Genomic DNA, 12,652 nt, shown 5'->3' with positions numbered 1-12,652 from the left:
CCCTTTAAATTTGCTCAGTCAACTAATTTTAATTGACCACTTGAACACTATGTCTTATAAATATTGTAGTGTAAGTAGCACTGTTATAAATATTGTAGTGTAAGTAACACTGTTATAAATATGTAGTGTAAGTAACACTGTTAAAGATATGTAGTGTAAGTAACACTGTTATAAATATGTAGTGTAAGTAACAGTTATAAATATGTAGTGTAAGTAACAGTTATAAATATTGTAGTGTAAGTAACACTGTTATAAATATGTAGTGTAAGTAACAGTGTTATAAATATTGTAGTGTAAGTAACACTGTTATAAATATTGTAGTGTAAGTAGCACTGTTATAAATATTTTAGTGTAAGTAATACTTATAAATATTGTAGTATAAGTAACACTTATAAATATTGTAGTGTAAGTAGCACTGTTATAAATATTGTAGTGTAAGTAACACTGTTATAAATATTGTAGTGTAAGTAACAGTTATAAATATTGTAGTGTAAGGAACACTCATAAATATTGTAGTGTAACACTTATAAATATTGTAGTGTAAGTAACACTGTTATAAATATTGTAGTGTAAGTAACACTTATAAATATTGTAGTGTAAGTAGCACTGTTATAAATATTGTAGTGTTAAGTAACACTTATAAATATTGTAGTGTAAGTAACAGTTATAAATATTGTAGTGTAAGTAACACTTAAAAATATTGTAGTGTAAGTAACACTGTTATAAATATTGTAGTGTAAGTAACACTGTTATAAATATTGTAGTGTAAGTAACAGTTATAAATATTGTAGTGTAAGGAACACTCATAAATATTGTAGTGTAACACTTATAAATATTGTAGTGTAAGTAACACTGTTATAAATATTGTAGTGTAAGTAACACTTATAAATATTGTAGTGTAAGTAGCACTGTTATAAATATTGTAGTGTTAAGTAACACTTATAAATATTGTAGTGTAAGTAACAGTTATAAATATTGTAGTGTAAGTAACACTTAAAAATATTGTAGTGTAAGTAACACTGTTATAAATATTGTAGTGTAAGTAGCACTGTTATAAATATTGTAGTGTAAGTAGCACTGTTATAAATATTGTAGTGTAAGTAACACTTATAAATATTGTAGTGTAAGTAACACTGTTATAAATATTGTAGTGTAAGTAACAGTTATAAATATTGTAGTGTAAGTAGCACTGTTATAAATATTGTAGTGTAAGTAGCACTGTTATAAATATTGTAGTGTAAGTAACAGTGTTATAAATATTGTAGTGTAAGTAGCACTGTTATAAATATTGTAGTGTTAAGTAACACTGTTATAATATTGTAGTGTTAAGTAACACAGTTATAAATATTGTAGTGTAAGTAGCACTGTTATAAATATTGTAGTGTTAAGTAACACTTATAAATATTGTAGTGTAAGTAACAGTTATAAATATTGTAGTGTAAGTAACACTTATAAATATTGTAGTGTAAGTAACAGTTATAAACATTGTAGTGTAAGTAACACTTATAAATATTGTAGTGTAAGTAGCACTGTTATAAATATTGTAGTGTAAGTAGCACTGTTATAAATATTGTAGTGTAAGTAACAGTGTTATAAATATTGTAGTGTAAGTAGCACTGTTATAAATATTGTAGTGTAAGTAGCACTGTTATAAATATTGTAGTGTAAGTAGCACTGTTATAAATATTGTAGTGTAAGTAACACTGTTATAAATATTGTAGTGTAAGTAGCACTGTTATAAATATTGTAGTGTAAGTAACAGTTATAAATATTGTAGTGTAAGTAGCACTGTTATAAATATTGTAGTGTAAGTAGCACTGTTATAAATATGTAGTGTAAGTAACACTTATAAATATTGTAGTGTAAGTAACAGTTATAAATATTGTAGTGTTAAGTAACACTTATAAATATTGTAGTGTAAGTAACAGTTATAAATATTGTAGTGTAAGTAACACTTATAAATATTGTAGTGTAAGTAACAGTTATAAATATTGTAGTGTAAGTAACACTTATAAATATTGTAGTGTAAGTAGCAGTTATAAACATTGTAGTGTAAGTAACACTTATAAATATTGTAGTGTAAGTAGCACTGTTATAAATATTGTAGTGTTAAGTAACACTTATAAATATTGTAGTGTAAGTAGCACTGTTATAAATATTGTAGTGTAAGTAGCACTGTTATAAATATTGTAGTGTAAGTAGCACTGTTATAAATATTGTAGTGTAAGTAGCACTGTTATAAATATTGTAGTGTAAGTAACACTGTTATAAATATTGTAGCGTAAGTAGCACTGTTATAAATATTGTAGTGTAAGTAACAGTTATAAATATTGTAGTGTAAGTAGCACTGTTATAAATATTGTAGTGTAAGTAGCACTGTTATAAATATGTAGTGTAAGTAACACTTATAAATATTGTAGTGTAAGTAACAGTTATAAATATGTAGTGTAAGTAACAGTTATAAATATTGTAGTGTAAGTAACACTGTTATAAATATTGTAGTGTAAGTAGCACTGTTATAAATATTGTAGTGTAAGTAGCACTGTTATAAATATTGTAGTGTAAGTAACAGTTATAAATATTGTAGTGTAAGTAGCACTGTTATAAATATTGTAGTGTAAGTAGCACTGTTATAAATATTGTAGTGTAAGTAACACTTATAAATATTGTAGTGTAAGTAGCACTGTTATAAATATTGTAGTGTTAAGTAACACTTATAAATATTGTAGTGTAAGTAACAGTTATAAATATTGTAGTGTAAGTAACAGTTATAAATATTGTAGTGTAAGTAACACTTATAAATATTGTAGTGTAAGTAGCACTGTTATAAATATTGTAGTGTAAGTAACAGTTATAAATATTGTAGTGTAAGTAACACTTATAAATATTGTAGTGTAAGTAACAGTTATGAATATTGTAGTGTAAGTAACACTTATAAATATTGTAGTGTAAGTAACACTGTTATAAATATGTAGTGTAAGTAACACTGTTATAAATATTGTAGTGTAAGTAGCACTGTTATAAATATTGTAGTGTAAGTAGCACTGTTATAAATATTGTAGTGTAAGTAGCACTGTTATAAATATTGTAGTGTAAGTAACACTTATAAATATTGTAGTGTAAGTAACACTTATAAATATTGTAGTGTAAGTAACAGTTATGAATATTGTAGTGTAAGTAACACTGTTATAAATATTGTAGTGTAAGTAGCACTGTTATAAATATTGTAGTGTAAGTAACACTGTTATAAATGTTGTAGTGTAAGTAACAGTTATAAATATTGTAGTGTAAGTAACAGTTATAAATATTGTAGTGTAAGTAGCACTGTTATAAATATTGTAGTGTAAGTAACAGTTATAAATATTGTAGTGTATGTAACAATTTAACAACATTAAATTATTCTAGTGATTCACAAATGTGATCAAAGACAGCAAGACAACCAAGCAGAAAGAGTACCAAGTGAACTTAAAGCTTTGTTTGATATATATATATATGGTTCATTATTGAGAAGTGAGTTCCAAAGTTTTTTGTGAACTTAAATTCTTGATTTGGCAGTCAGAGATTTGCTCAAGGATGAGCAGGTGTTTCACTGTTACTTGCAATGATGTCACATTACGAGTATTTCACTAATAAAACAATATTAAAAAATCAAGTTTCTACAACAATGGTTTTTTCATGAAATAAATGTCTCAACTTTTTTAACAAAATGACTAATGTTTTTGTTATGGAAAAAGCATTGAAGTACTTCACAATGATTTGCTGGTACACAACGAGGCACATTGATGTTTTCAAGATCTTGCAGATATTGGTTTTGTTGGAAAAAAAAGGCAATTGATGCTGAAATCAGTTTCATTTTAAAAAAAGCAGTTTATTGACAAGTATTCCCATGATTTTAAAACCAATATTAAGCCATTAAACCGTGAAGCTACACCACCACAGCTACTGTTTTCTAAATGTCTAGCTGGGATGGCATGCCTTTTGTTCATTTTTTAGAAGTTCCTCAGTAACTTGCATCATCACCTATAGTGCAGTCTATGTTTTTGACCTTATGTGCGAGTTAGGTGTGTGTATTATTTATGGGTATGTTTGTTTCTTTCTTAAACTCGGTTGAATTTCATCCTTGAAAACAGTCCATTCTGCATTACCTGTTAAGAGAGAGAGAGAGAGCACTTTTTCTTGACCAATCGGATGGTCTTTCTGGACAGGGTTACTGTTTTGGGGCACATCAATATATTCCCGACTTACAGTGGCAATTAAAGGTTGTTTAAATACAAAAGTAATATATGGCTAAAATCTTATGGAAGATAAAACACTTGCAGATAAAAGTTTATGCCGTACCTTCCATAATTAACGCCCCCATGGATCTGAAAAGCAAATGTCTTACGCTGCATTTTTTAAAAGAGGGAAGGTGTTGTTAATTGGGGAATACACAATATGCTTCTACAAGATAAAAGATTAATATAAAAATACAAACATCCTATGAATAAGGTAGTTTCCTAACCTTGTATCAGTAGAGTTGTTGCTGTTGTTGTGTTTAACGCCATTTTTCAGCACACGATAGGCTATGCATGGCGGCCAGTATTATTGGTAGAGGAAGAACCCAGGCAAACCCCAGGAAGAACCAGCGACCCACGAGAAGCTACTGGCAAGCTTTCTCACATACCCACATTGGCCGAATCCTAGACTCGAACCCACGCAGACAGAGGTGAGATGGCAGTGATCTGTAACGGAGAGCGCTTTAGACCACTCGGCCCCACTGGGCCCCTTGCATCAGTAGAGCTGGAAGGAGTGTGTGTGAATTGGGTGATCAGCAATGCTATCAATAGTCACAGCCATACTTACATGAGCACTACAGAATTTAATTTTAGATCCTTATTTTGATGACTGATGATAGGAAAAAATTATGGTCATGGTTTTGGCAAACTACTGATAGCAGCATAGGCAGACAAGTCTATAAAACTCTAAAGCACAAATTTTGTTTTATATTTCTGTTAGATTTGGTCTATTTCTGCAGACTTTGCTTGAATTCATTTGCATCCAAATTTTGAAGTTTGTGGATTGTTTTCCAATAATATGGTTTAAATCCATTCTTCAACTACCATATATACTCACGTACAAACCCATCTGCATCTAAGCTAACCTCCCAAACTGAATTGATATAAGCAATAAAAAGTGCATGACCAATGTATAAGCCAACCCACACCTCGGCAACAACATTATGCACGAGGTAAGTTCAATGCAAACTTACATTAGCAAAAATTACACATATACCTCTCTTGGGATTGGCAGGTATGATTATTACATAGAAATGGTATAAATTTGTTTAAAAAGTCATGAAATTTATTTAATTTTCTGTTTTCTTATTGTTTTTACCTAAGTCAAATTTGTGTTAAACTTGATCAGATGATAACAAGAATTGAGCGTTTGCAGGTTGTTATGATACTACCTCTCCCTTTTTATCCGATTGTCGTTTGTTTATGTCTTATTGTATTAGATTTTTTATATCAGTTAACCAATAATTACAATTTTATTTTGCTGTGAAATTGTAAATACCTAACTCATTAAAATATGATCAGTATGACCACAATGAACAACAATAGGATTTGATTCAATGCTCGGAATTGGGCTAATGAGTGTATTTACATAATGGCGCCACTGCATGTACACTTCTGCTAAATGAAGTACATCCCTTGGATTCGAATCATGGGCACCACTGCACTAAACTTTAATGATATCTCCAAAATATAATAAAATAAAATGAATTTTCAGAAATAATGCTTCAAAAATTATGCTAATACTGTAAAAACTGGTCGTAGTTTGCTTTGATGTAAGCGACCTTACACCCCATTTTACAAAACTGCAGTAAACGTGGTAATATTTTGGAGTGAAAAGCAGTTACACATCAAAGTCTTGGTATAGTTGCCAGTCAGAATTCCCTCCTAACCCAATTCCAGGGTTTTAATGACTAACCGGCATGTTTTGCTGTCAGAAAACAAAAGAAATCTGCCAATTATAAACCGAGGAGACACCGAAACATCCAGCTTTCCATTGTCTGGAAAATTATGATTTTATTTAGCTCAGACACAAAAGTAAAATAGATTGATGATGATCTTAGTTGATCTATGCTCAGAGTTTTAATCTGTATTATTACCATTCTTTTATGAACATGTAACAGCTATGAGGTTAATGTGCTTTGTACAATCGAACATGTGTACCTTTTAATACAGATTATCTCAATTTGTAGCATGCTTATATCATTGAGCGCATGGATCATTGTAAATGAAACAGCTATTACTGACTAGCTGAAATGTTATCTGGAAGAATAGGATTGGTCGAAGCAATAAATAAAGCAAAATCTGCATCTAAAATGTTTGGAAATAAACAACGATTAAAGTGACGCTAAATATGATTTGCACTGTGTACGTATTGTACATTATAGTACATCCTGGTGTCCCAGGTAAACTCTGATTGGCATGTGAATTATGAAGTCTTTATTTGCCTCTATTTAATTTTGTGTTGGAGAAATCAGAAAATATGCACATGCAGAATAACAATAAAACAATCATTGTGGTTAATAACAGTTAAGTAAGTGATGGGACACCAAGACTGTATTTGTTTTACATGTATATATGTCTTAGCACATGGAAACAATTATTTTTTCATGTCCCAAGATTTACAGCCATTTTGGTAGTCAAAAAAAATTCATAAAAGCTTTCAAGTTAAGACCTTGGCCCGTGGATAAGCAAACTCCCCTTCTTCCAGGCCTTTATTTTTCCTCAATTATTTGGCTTACACGCAAGTATATACAGTAAGTTCATTTGTGACTAAAATGTCCAGAAAGTTTAGTATTATAGATCAAATGCAAGTCAACACACTAAATAGATACTTAACTCATTCGGCCCCAATCCCGCCTGTGGGTGTAGGCTGTACCCTATTTCCAAGCTCTGCACCATCAAGATCGTTTAAGATACACCAACATGGGTGGTATTACAAAAAAAAACAGACAGATAATGCTCTACAATGATACCAAATAATCTGGAGATTCTAGTTACACTACAAAATACAGAGGTAAAAACCTCATTTTTTGGACCCATTTTTTTCTTGCCCAAAATTCACTCGTGGTCGGGATGGGATTTTGGGTCTGGATTTTAGATCTTTTGGCCTCAGATCTAAGGCAGACCGGTCTGAACTGCACACAGACAGGTGAACCTTTGCAAAAACTAGGATAAGGTGGGCATTTGGAATAAAGAGTGGTCTCCATACGAAAATGATGGGTTTATTAAGCAAAAAAAAAAAATTCCAACTTTTACCCTTCTGCTCATGCGCAAGTAAAATAACCAAGGGAAAACTGTGTTTCTAATACAACTAGGCATTAGTCTCATGGAAACTCTCTTGAATGCCAATGTATTACATTGTAGTCAGAAATAGCCCCCAAAATGTCTTTCCTACTCGCATTTCAGGCAAAAACGAGGAAAACCTCTGGGGCCGAACGAGTTAATTAGTCTACAGACATGAAAATGATTGCCTACTTATCTTGTATTTTCAGTACTTAAAAACATGTTCAGCCATATGGGTTGTTTCTGCAATCCACAGAGCCATAGATGATAAAACAGCTCAGGATTTACTGACAGAGAATTTCCGCCGACAACTCCTGATGGATGGACAGTATGGCAGCTTGGCCTTTATCTGCACCAAATCAGACCAGTTTGAAAACTCGGAAATTATAAGGTACCTAATGCCAGTGAGTCCTAACAAAAAAGTGTATTTCTCACTTAAACATGGTTGCTGTGACCAGTGGTAGTATGGCATGCATTGTAATATTCTTCTATTAAGAACAGTTTTTATTTCTAATAATAAGACATGTCATATTTTTAGTACTTTTGGCGATTTGATCATGATTGACTCGTAGTACTGATTGCTTGAAAATTATTCTTTTTCACATTACAGAAGTAGGGACACTGCAGAATCTGGATAATGTGCTTATTTTTGTACCCTCATCATAATGTGAAGTTTATTATGTTACGATAATGTCCATTTGTCTGTCTGTTACCAGATTTGTTTCCACACAACTTGTACAGCATATACATTTGTCAATTTTTTTTGAATAACTTGCACTTGAGGTAAGAGTGTGTGTGTATGATTAGGATTTTTAACATAGCTTTAAAAAAATTTCAGTCATAATGCTATGATGTCTGCAGTGTGGCAGTTTATAGTGATGTCTAGCACTGGGGCATCATGCCGCAGACATGTTGCATGATGTCCTACCCAGTCACATTATCCTGATACTGGCCGACCAGTCCTAACACTAACCTCTTAATGCTAAGCGCCAAGCGAGGCAGCCGATTGTACCATTTTTGTAAGTCTTTGGTATGACTTGGCCGAGGTTTGAACCCATGACCTCCTGCTCTCAAGGCAGATGATCTGAACACTAGGCCCCGGAGCGGTCCACTTGAGGTAAGAAGGGATTTGATTGAATACAGAGGTCATAAGGTGAAAGGTCAGGGTCACATAGTAAAATAAGATAAATGGTTTCTGCACAAGAACTTGTTTTCTATTGTATATAGTTACCAAAATGGGAAGGGGGGGGTAAGGAGACAGTTTAGATTTCTGGTTCAATAGGTCAGTATTCAAGGTTGCTTTGACTGAAAGATTAAAAATGACTTTTGCACAGTAGTGTTAGTTCTACATTACATGTTATTGATATTTTTAGGACTCTGAAATTGCAAGATAAGTGTAAAGATCATGAACAGAAAATTAGCTTCATGGAAAAGAAGAAACAACGCCTACTGGAGAAAATAAAGATTTGCAGACAAAGGATACATAATTTGAATGCAGAGATCAGAACTTGCATAAAAGAATGTGAAGATCTTCAATCACTTGTACAAAAAATTGAAACTCAGCAGATGGATTCGGACCAAGAACAGGTAATTTATGCAGTGGAGTAGGATTTGGGTGCTTTAAGACAACCAGTGGCATGGGGTACAATTTGATTTTAGGCCCTAACAGGTTTGGATTTTTCTAACCTGCCTACGGTAATCATGTAAAATGTAATTTTTCATTGCTGTAAAAGCTGGGTCTCACTAATGGAATCAAGAATAGATAATGATGGTTAGACTAGTTTTGTCAATCACTGATTATTTTTATGATGTGGAGGTAAATTACTTTGGTAAAATGCATCTCTGTATGTAATGTCATAGAACTCCTCCTCAAACATTACAGCTAGACAAATGAAACATGAGTCCATTTGGTGTTCATTGTGCAAAAAAGCATGAGGAAGGAGATAGAAAAGGTACCCTGAACATATACAGTTTCACTTTAACCCTGGTTAGCATAGACAGACTAATGCAAATGAGACTCCCATTGCCTGGGAAAAAAACCGATGTAGCTATCATCAGTGCATCCAAAAACACCACACATACACATCAGCATTGTCTGATGAGAATGATATTGCAATAATACAGACACGTCTGATTTGGAAACAAGATTCTACAGAATGCCTGTTTAAAAATGGCAAATCATCATCATAAACAGCATGACGAGGACTGTCTAGTGTAAATTCCAAGAATTGTAAGACATGTCTGATCAGGAAGGCAGAAGAAATTTAATTCAACAAAGACAGGAATGACATGAACTTCTATGATGCCTTGAAGACAGTCATCAGATACATCTCCAATACTGAGTGCTGACAGAACCTTACTGATCATTGACAGAGAAAGATACTCCAGAGAACACTTAAATAACATCCTCAATCTGAGTACGCAATTGATAAACTGCCCCATGTGGAAATTAACATTTCACTTGCTGATTTTTCACTGGTGGTATCATAAACTGCCCCATGTGGAAATTAACATTTCACTTGTTGATTTTTCACTGGTGGTGTCATAAACTGCCCCATGTGGAAATTAACATTTCACTTGTTGATTTTTCACTGGTGGTGTCATAAACTGCCCCATGTGGAAATTAACATTTCACTTGCTGATTTTTCACTAGTGGTGTCATAAACTGCCCCATGTGGAAATTAACATTTCACTTGCTGATTTTTTACTGGTGGTGTCATAAATTGCCCCATGTGGAAATTAGCATTTCACTTGCTGATTTTTCACTTTTGGTGTCTGAAACTGCCCCATGTAGAAATTAACATTTCACTTGCTGACTTTTCATTGGTGGTGTCTGAAATTGCCCCATGTGGAAATTAACATTTCACTTGCTGATTTTTCATTGGTGGTGTCTGAAACTGCCCCATATGGAAATTATCATTTCACTTGCTGATTTTTCATTGGTGAGAAAGCAAGAAACTATACGAGAAGAGTACAAGGATGCATCCATCATCCACTTATACAGGCAGAAATGCAACAGACAGTCTTGTGACAAACATCAGGGCATCTCCTTGCCATCAGTAGTCAGCAAAATCCTCTCCATGATTTTTTTTAATTGCCTTGTGTATCACATTAATCAAGGGCTCCTGCCTGATGTCAGTGTAGCTTCAGTAAAGGACCAGGCTCCACAAACATATTTGCAACTTGTCAAATCCTGAAGAAATGGCAGGAATAGAACTTCAACCTCCAGATGACATTCATCATCCTGACAATAACTTTTGACACATTCAGCTATCGGGGGTCTTTGGAAGTTCATGGCAGAATATGGTCGCCTGGAGAAATTCATAGTGACTCGTCTTTGTGGTGAATTTTATTACTAAGGCCTTTTTTCCAAATTTAAATCAACCTATTTGTAATTTAGTCTTTATAAGTGTTTGACTTTTAACCAAATCGTCTTAAGGAGGTTGTTTGAAAATTGTTGTTAGTTTTTTTTTGTTGGCATAGATTAATTCAGCTTTAAAATGGTTTTCTTTACATGACAGATTCAAATACTTTGCATTTGTTTGTTTTAAAACTTGGACAGGAATGAAATGTTTACATTGTATATTATGCATCTAACTTTAAGTGGTATATATACCGAATCCTTGTATATGGATTTGAATTTGCTGACTTTGTTTTCCATAATTAAATGTTGTGTCAGTATTTGATATTCTGCTTGGGAGGTTGCTGTCAGGATTTACAACTGATTAGTCAGATTTCTTTAGAGTTAAAAGTTTGAAAGGAAAAAAACAACTAATTTCAGTTGTTCATTATATTGTTTCCTCATACCACCCTAATACAATTTAGCAAAGTAAAGTTAACATTTTTATTTTGTAAACTGAAATGACTTAACATTAGAGGTGAAACAATTCATCGATATATTGATGCACCAGTACTGTTGCCTTGTATGATACACGTATTTATACAAGAGATAAAGAATCGATACCAAACAATACTTGCCGTATTGTTATTTTAGTCTTCAGCAGCCATGAATAATTATTATTAGCTTTCCTTGTTATTCTTTAAATATAGAATTCATCGGAAAAAGCATTTGCAGTTCTAGGCATTAATGTTTATTAGTAAAAACGACAAAGACCATTGAGAATAGTCACTTGCTGTCTGCAGATTAACTCAGTGACATGTTTCGTAATCTGACCCTCCCCCTGTTCCATGCCCATTATCTTAACCCATCAGCATGTTCAGGATACAATCCATACATGCTCTACGTGTATAATGAAGGACTTGACTCAACATTTGATAACCACTTTTATGCGACGTTTTTACGTTGAATTTCATCTTGTCTGCTTGGGTCTTTTTGAAAGCTACACTACCGGTGTGTAACATGATGAAATATGTTATGTTGAAATCTAATTGGTGGTTATTGCTTGTTTCAGTCCAGGTTAAATAATAACTACCAATTGGAAATTAGTGTAGCCTTAGTTCTACATGTAAGACCTTGATGCTGATATTTATGTTGGTGGCATCAAGGTCTTACAGCCTAACTAACAGTGCTGTGTAGCATGTTTTGATGTCGACTGACATCGTTACAGAAGTCAAATTTTCAGGAATATTTCACACAACTGATAACTAAAATGACTACGCTTTTCTACAAAGTAAAGTCATGATGTTTTAGTCAGACTTTACTTTCTGTGATGTCTTTTCTCTAATAAATTCAAATTCTCTCAAAAGAAATGGACCTGTTTTCAAGTTTCCTTGGCCTACATTTCATTTGACTGGAAAGCGATGAAAGCTGGAATGCCGAAATCGGGTTAACTTGAAATATTATTCTTTAACAAAATGAATAAAAATATATATTATGCCTATTGGAACTGTAAGCAACAGTTCATTTCGTTCAACATGAACCTAATTGAACTTACTTAGGCATGCCTCGACTACTGTCGCATTGCAACAAATTCAAATGTATGTCAGCGGAACATGAAGATGCGTCCATTTGCTAGTATCATATTTTCATTATGCCAGGATAAAGATAGCACAGTAAGTATATTAACTACACGTAAATTAGTGGAAGAGTGTTGACATAGGCTGCCAAGTGTGTGAGATGTTCCTGAAACTTTGATTACTCATTCCGATGTCAACAATGACATCAGAACACGCTATACAAGACCAATATTTGGATAATAAGACATAGCACTAAAACAGAAACATGTGCTGTGTCTTACATTGTAGGACTAGTGTAGCCTATTCCCTGTGTGACAAACAGGAAGTACTAGGAAAGCGACACATTTCACACAAAAGTCATTGATGTGTAGTACTTAAACAAAGATGCTGTCAGGGTG

At 33.0% G+C, this 12,652-nt stretch overlaps 1 protein-coding gene across 1 annotated transcript in view; it reads left to right on the top strand.

Annotated features, from left to right (window-relative positions):
* Positions 1 to 12,652, top strand: part of LOC149782856 (uncharacterized) — a 233,243-nt gene that overhangs the window by 133,034 nt on the left and 87,557 nt on the right. Inside the window, exons 17-18 of the mRNA XM_089934391.1 lie at positions 7,547 to 7,728; positions 8,711 to 8,924. Coding sequence (XP_089790517.1) covers positions 7,547 to 7,728; positions 8,711 to 8,924 — 396 coding nt within the window. The remainder of the gene's footprint in view (positions 1 to 7,546; positions 7,729 to 8,710; positions 8,925 to 12,652) is intronic.

This window comes from Sinohyriopsis cumingii, chromosome 15, assembly GCF_028554795.1.
Source record: "Sinohyriopsis cumingii isolate HCF-2022 chromosome 15, ASM2855479v2, whole genome shotgun sequence".
NCBI classification, from domain to species: Eukaryota; Metazoa; Mollusca; class Bivalvia; order Unionida; family Unionidae; genus Sinohyriopsis; species Sinohyriopsis cumingii.
This window is presented reverse-complemented; position numbering and strand designations above follow the sequence as displayed.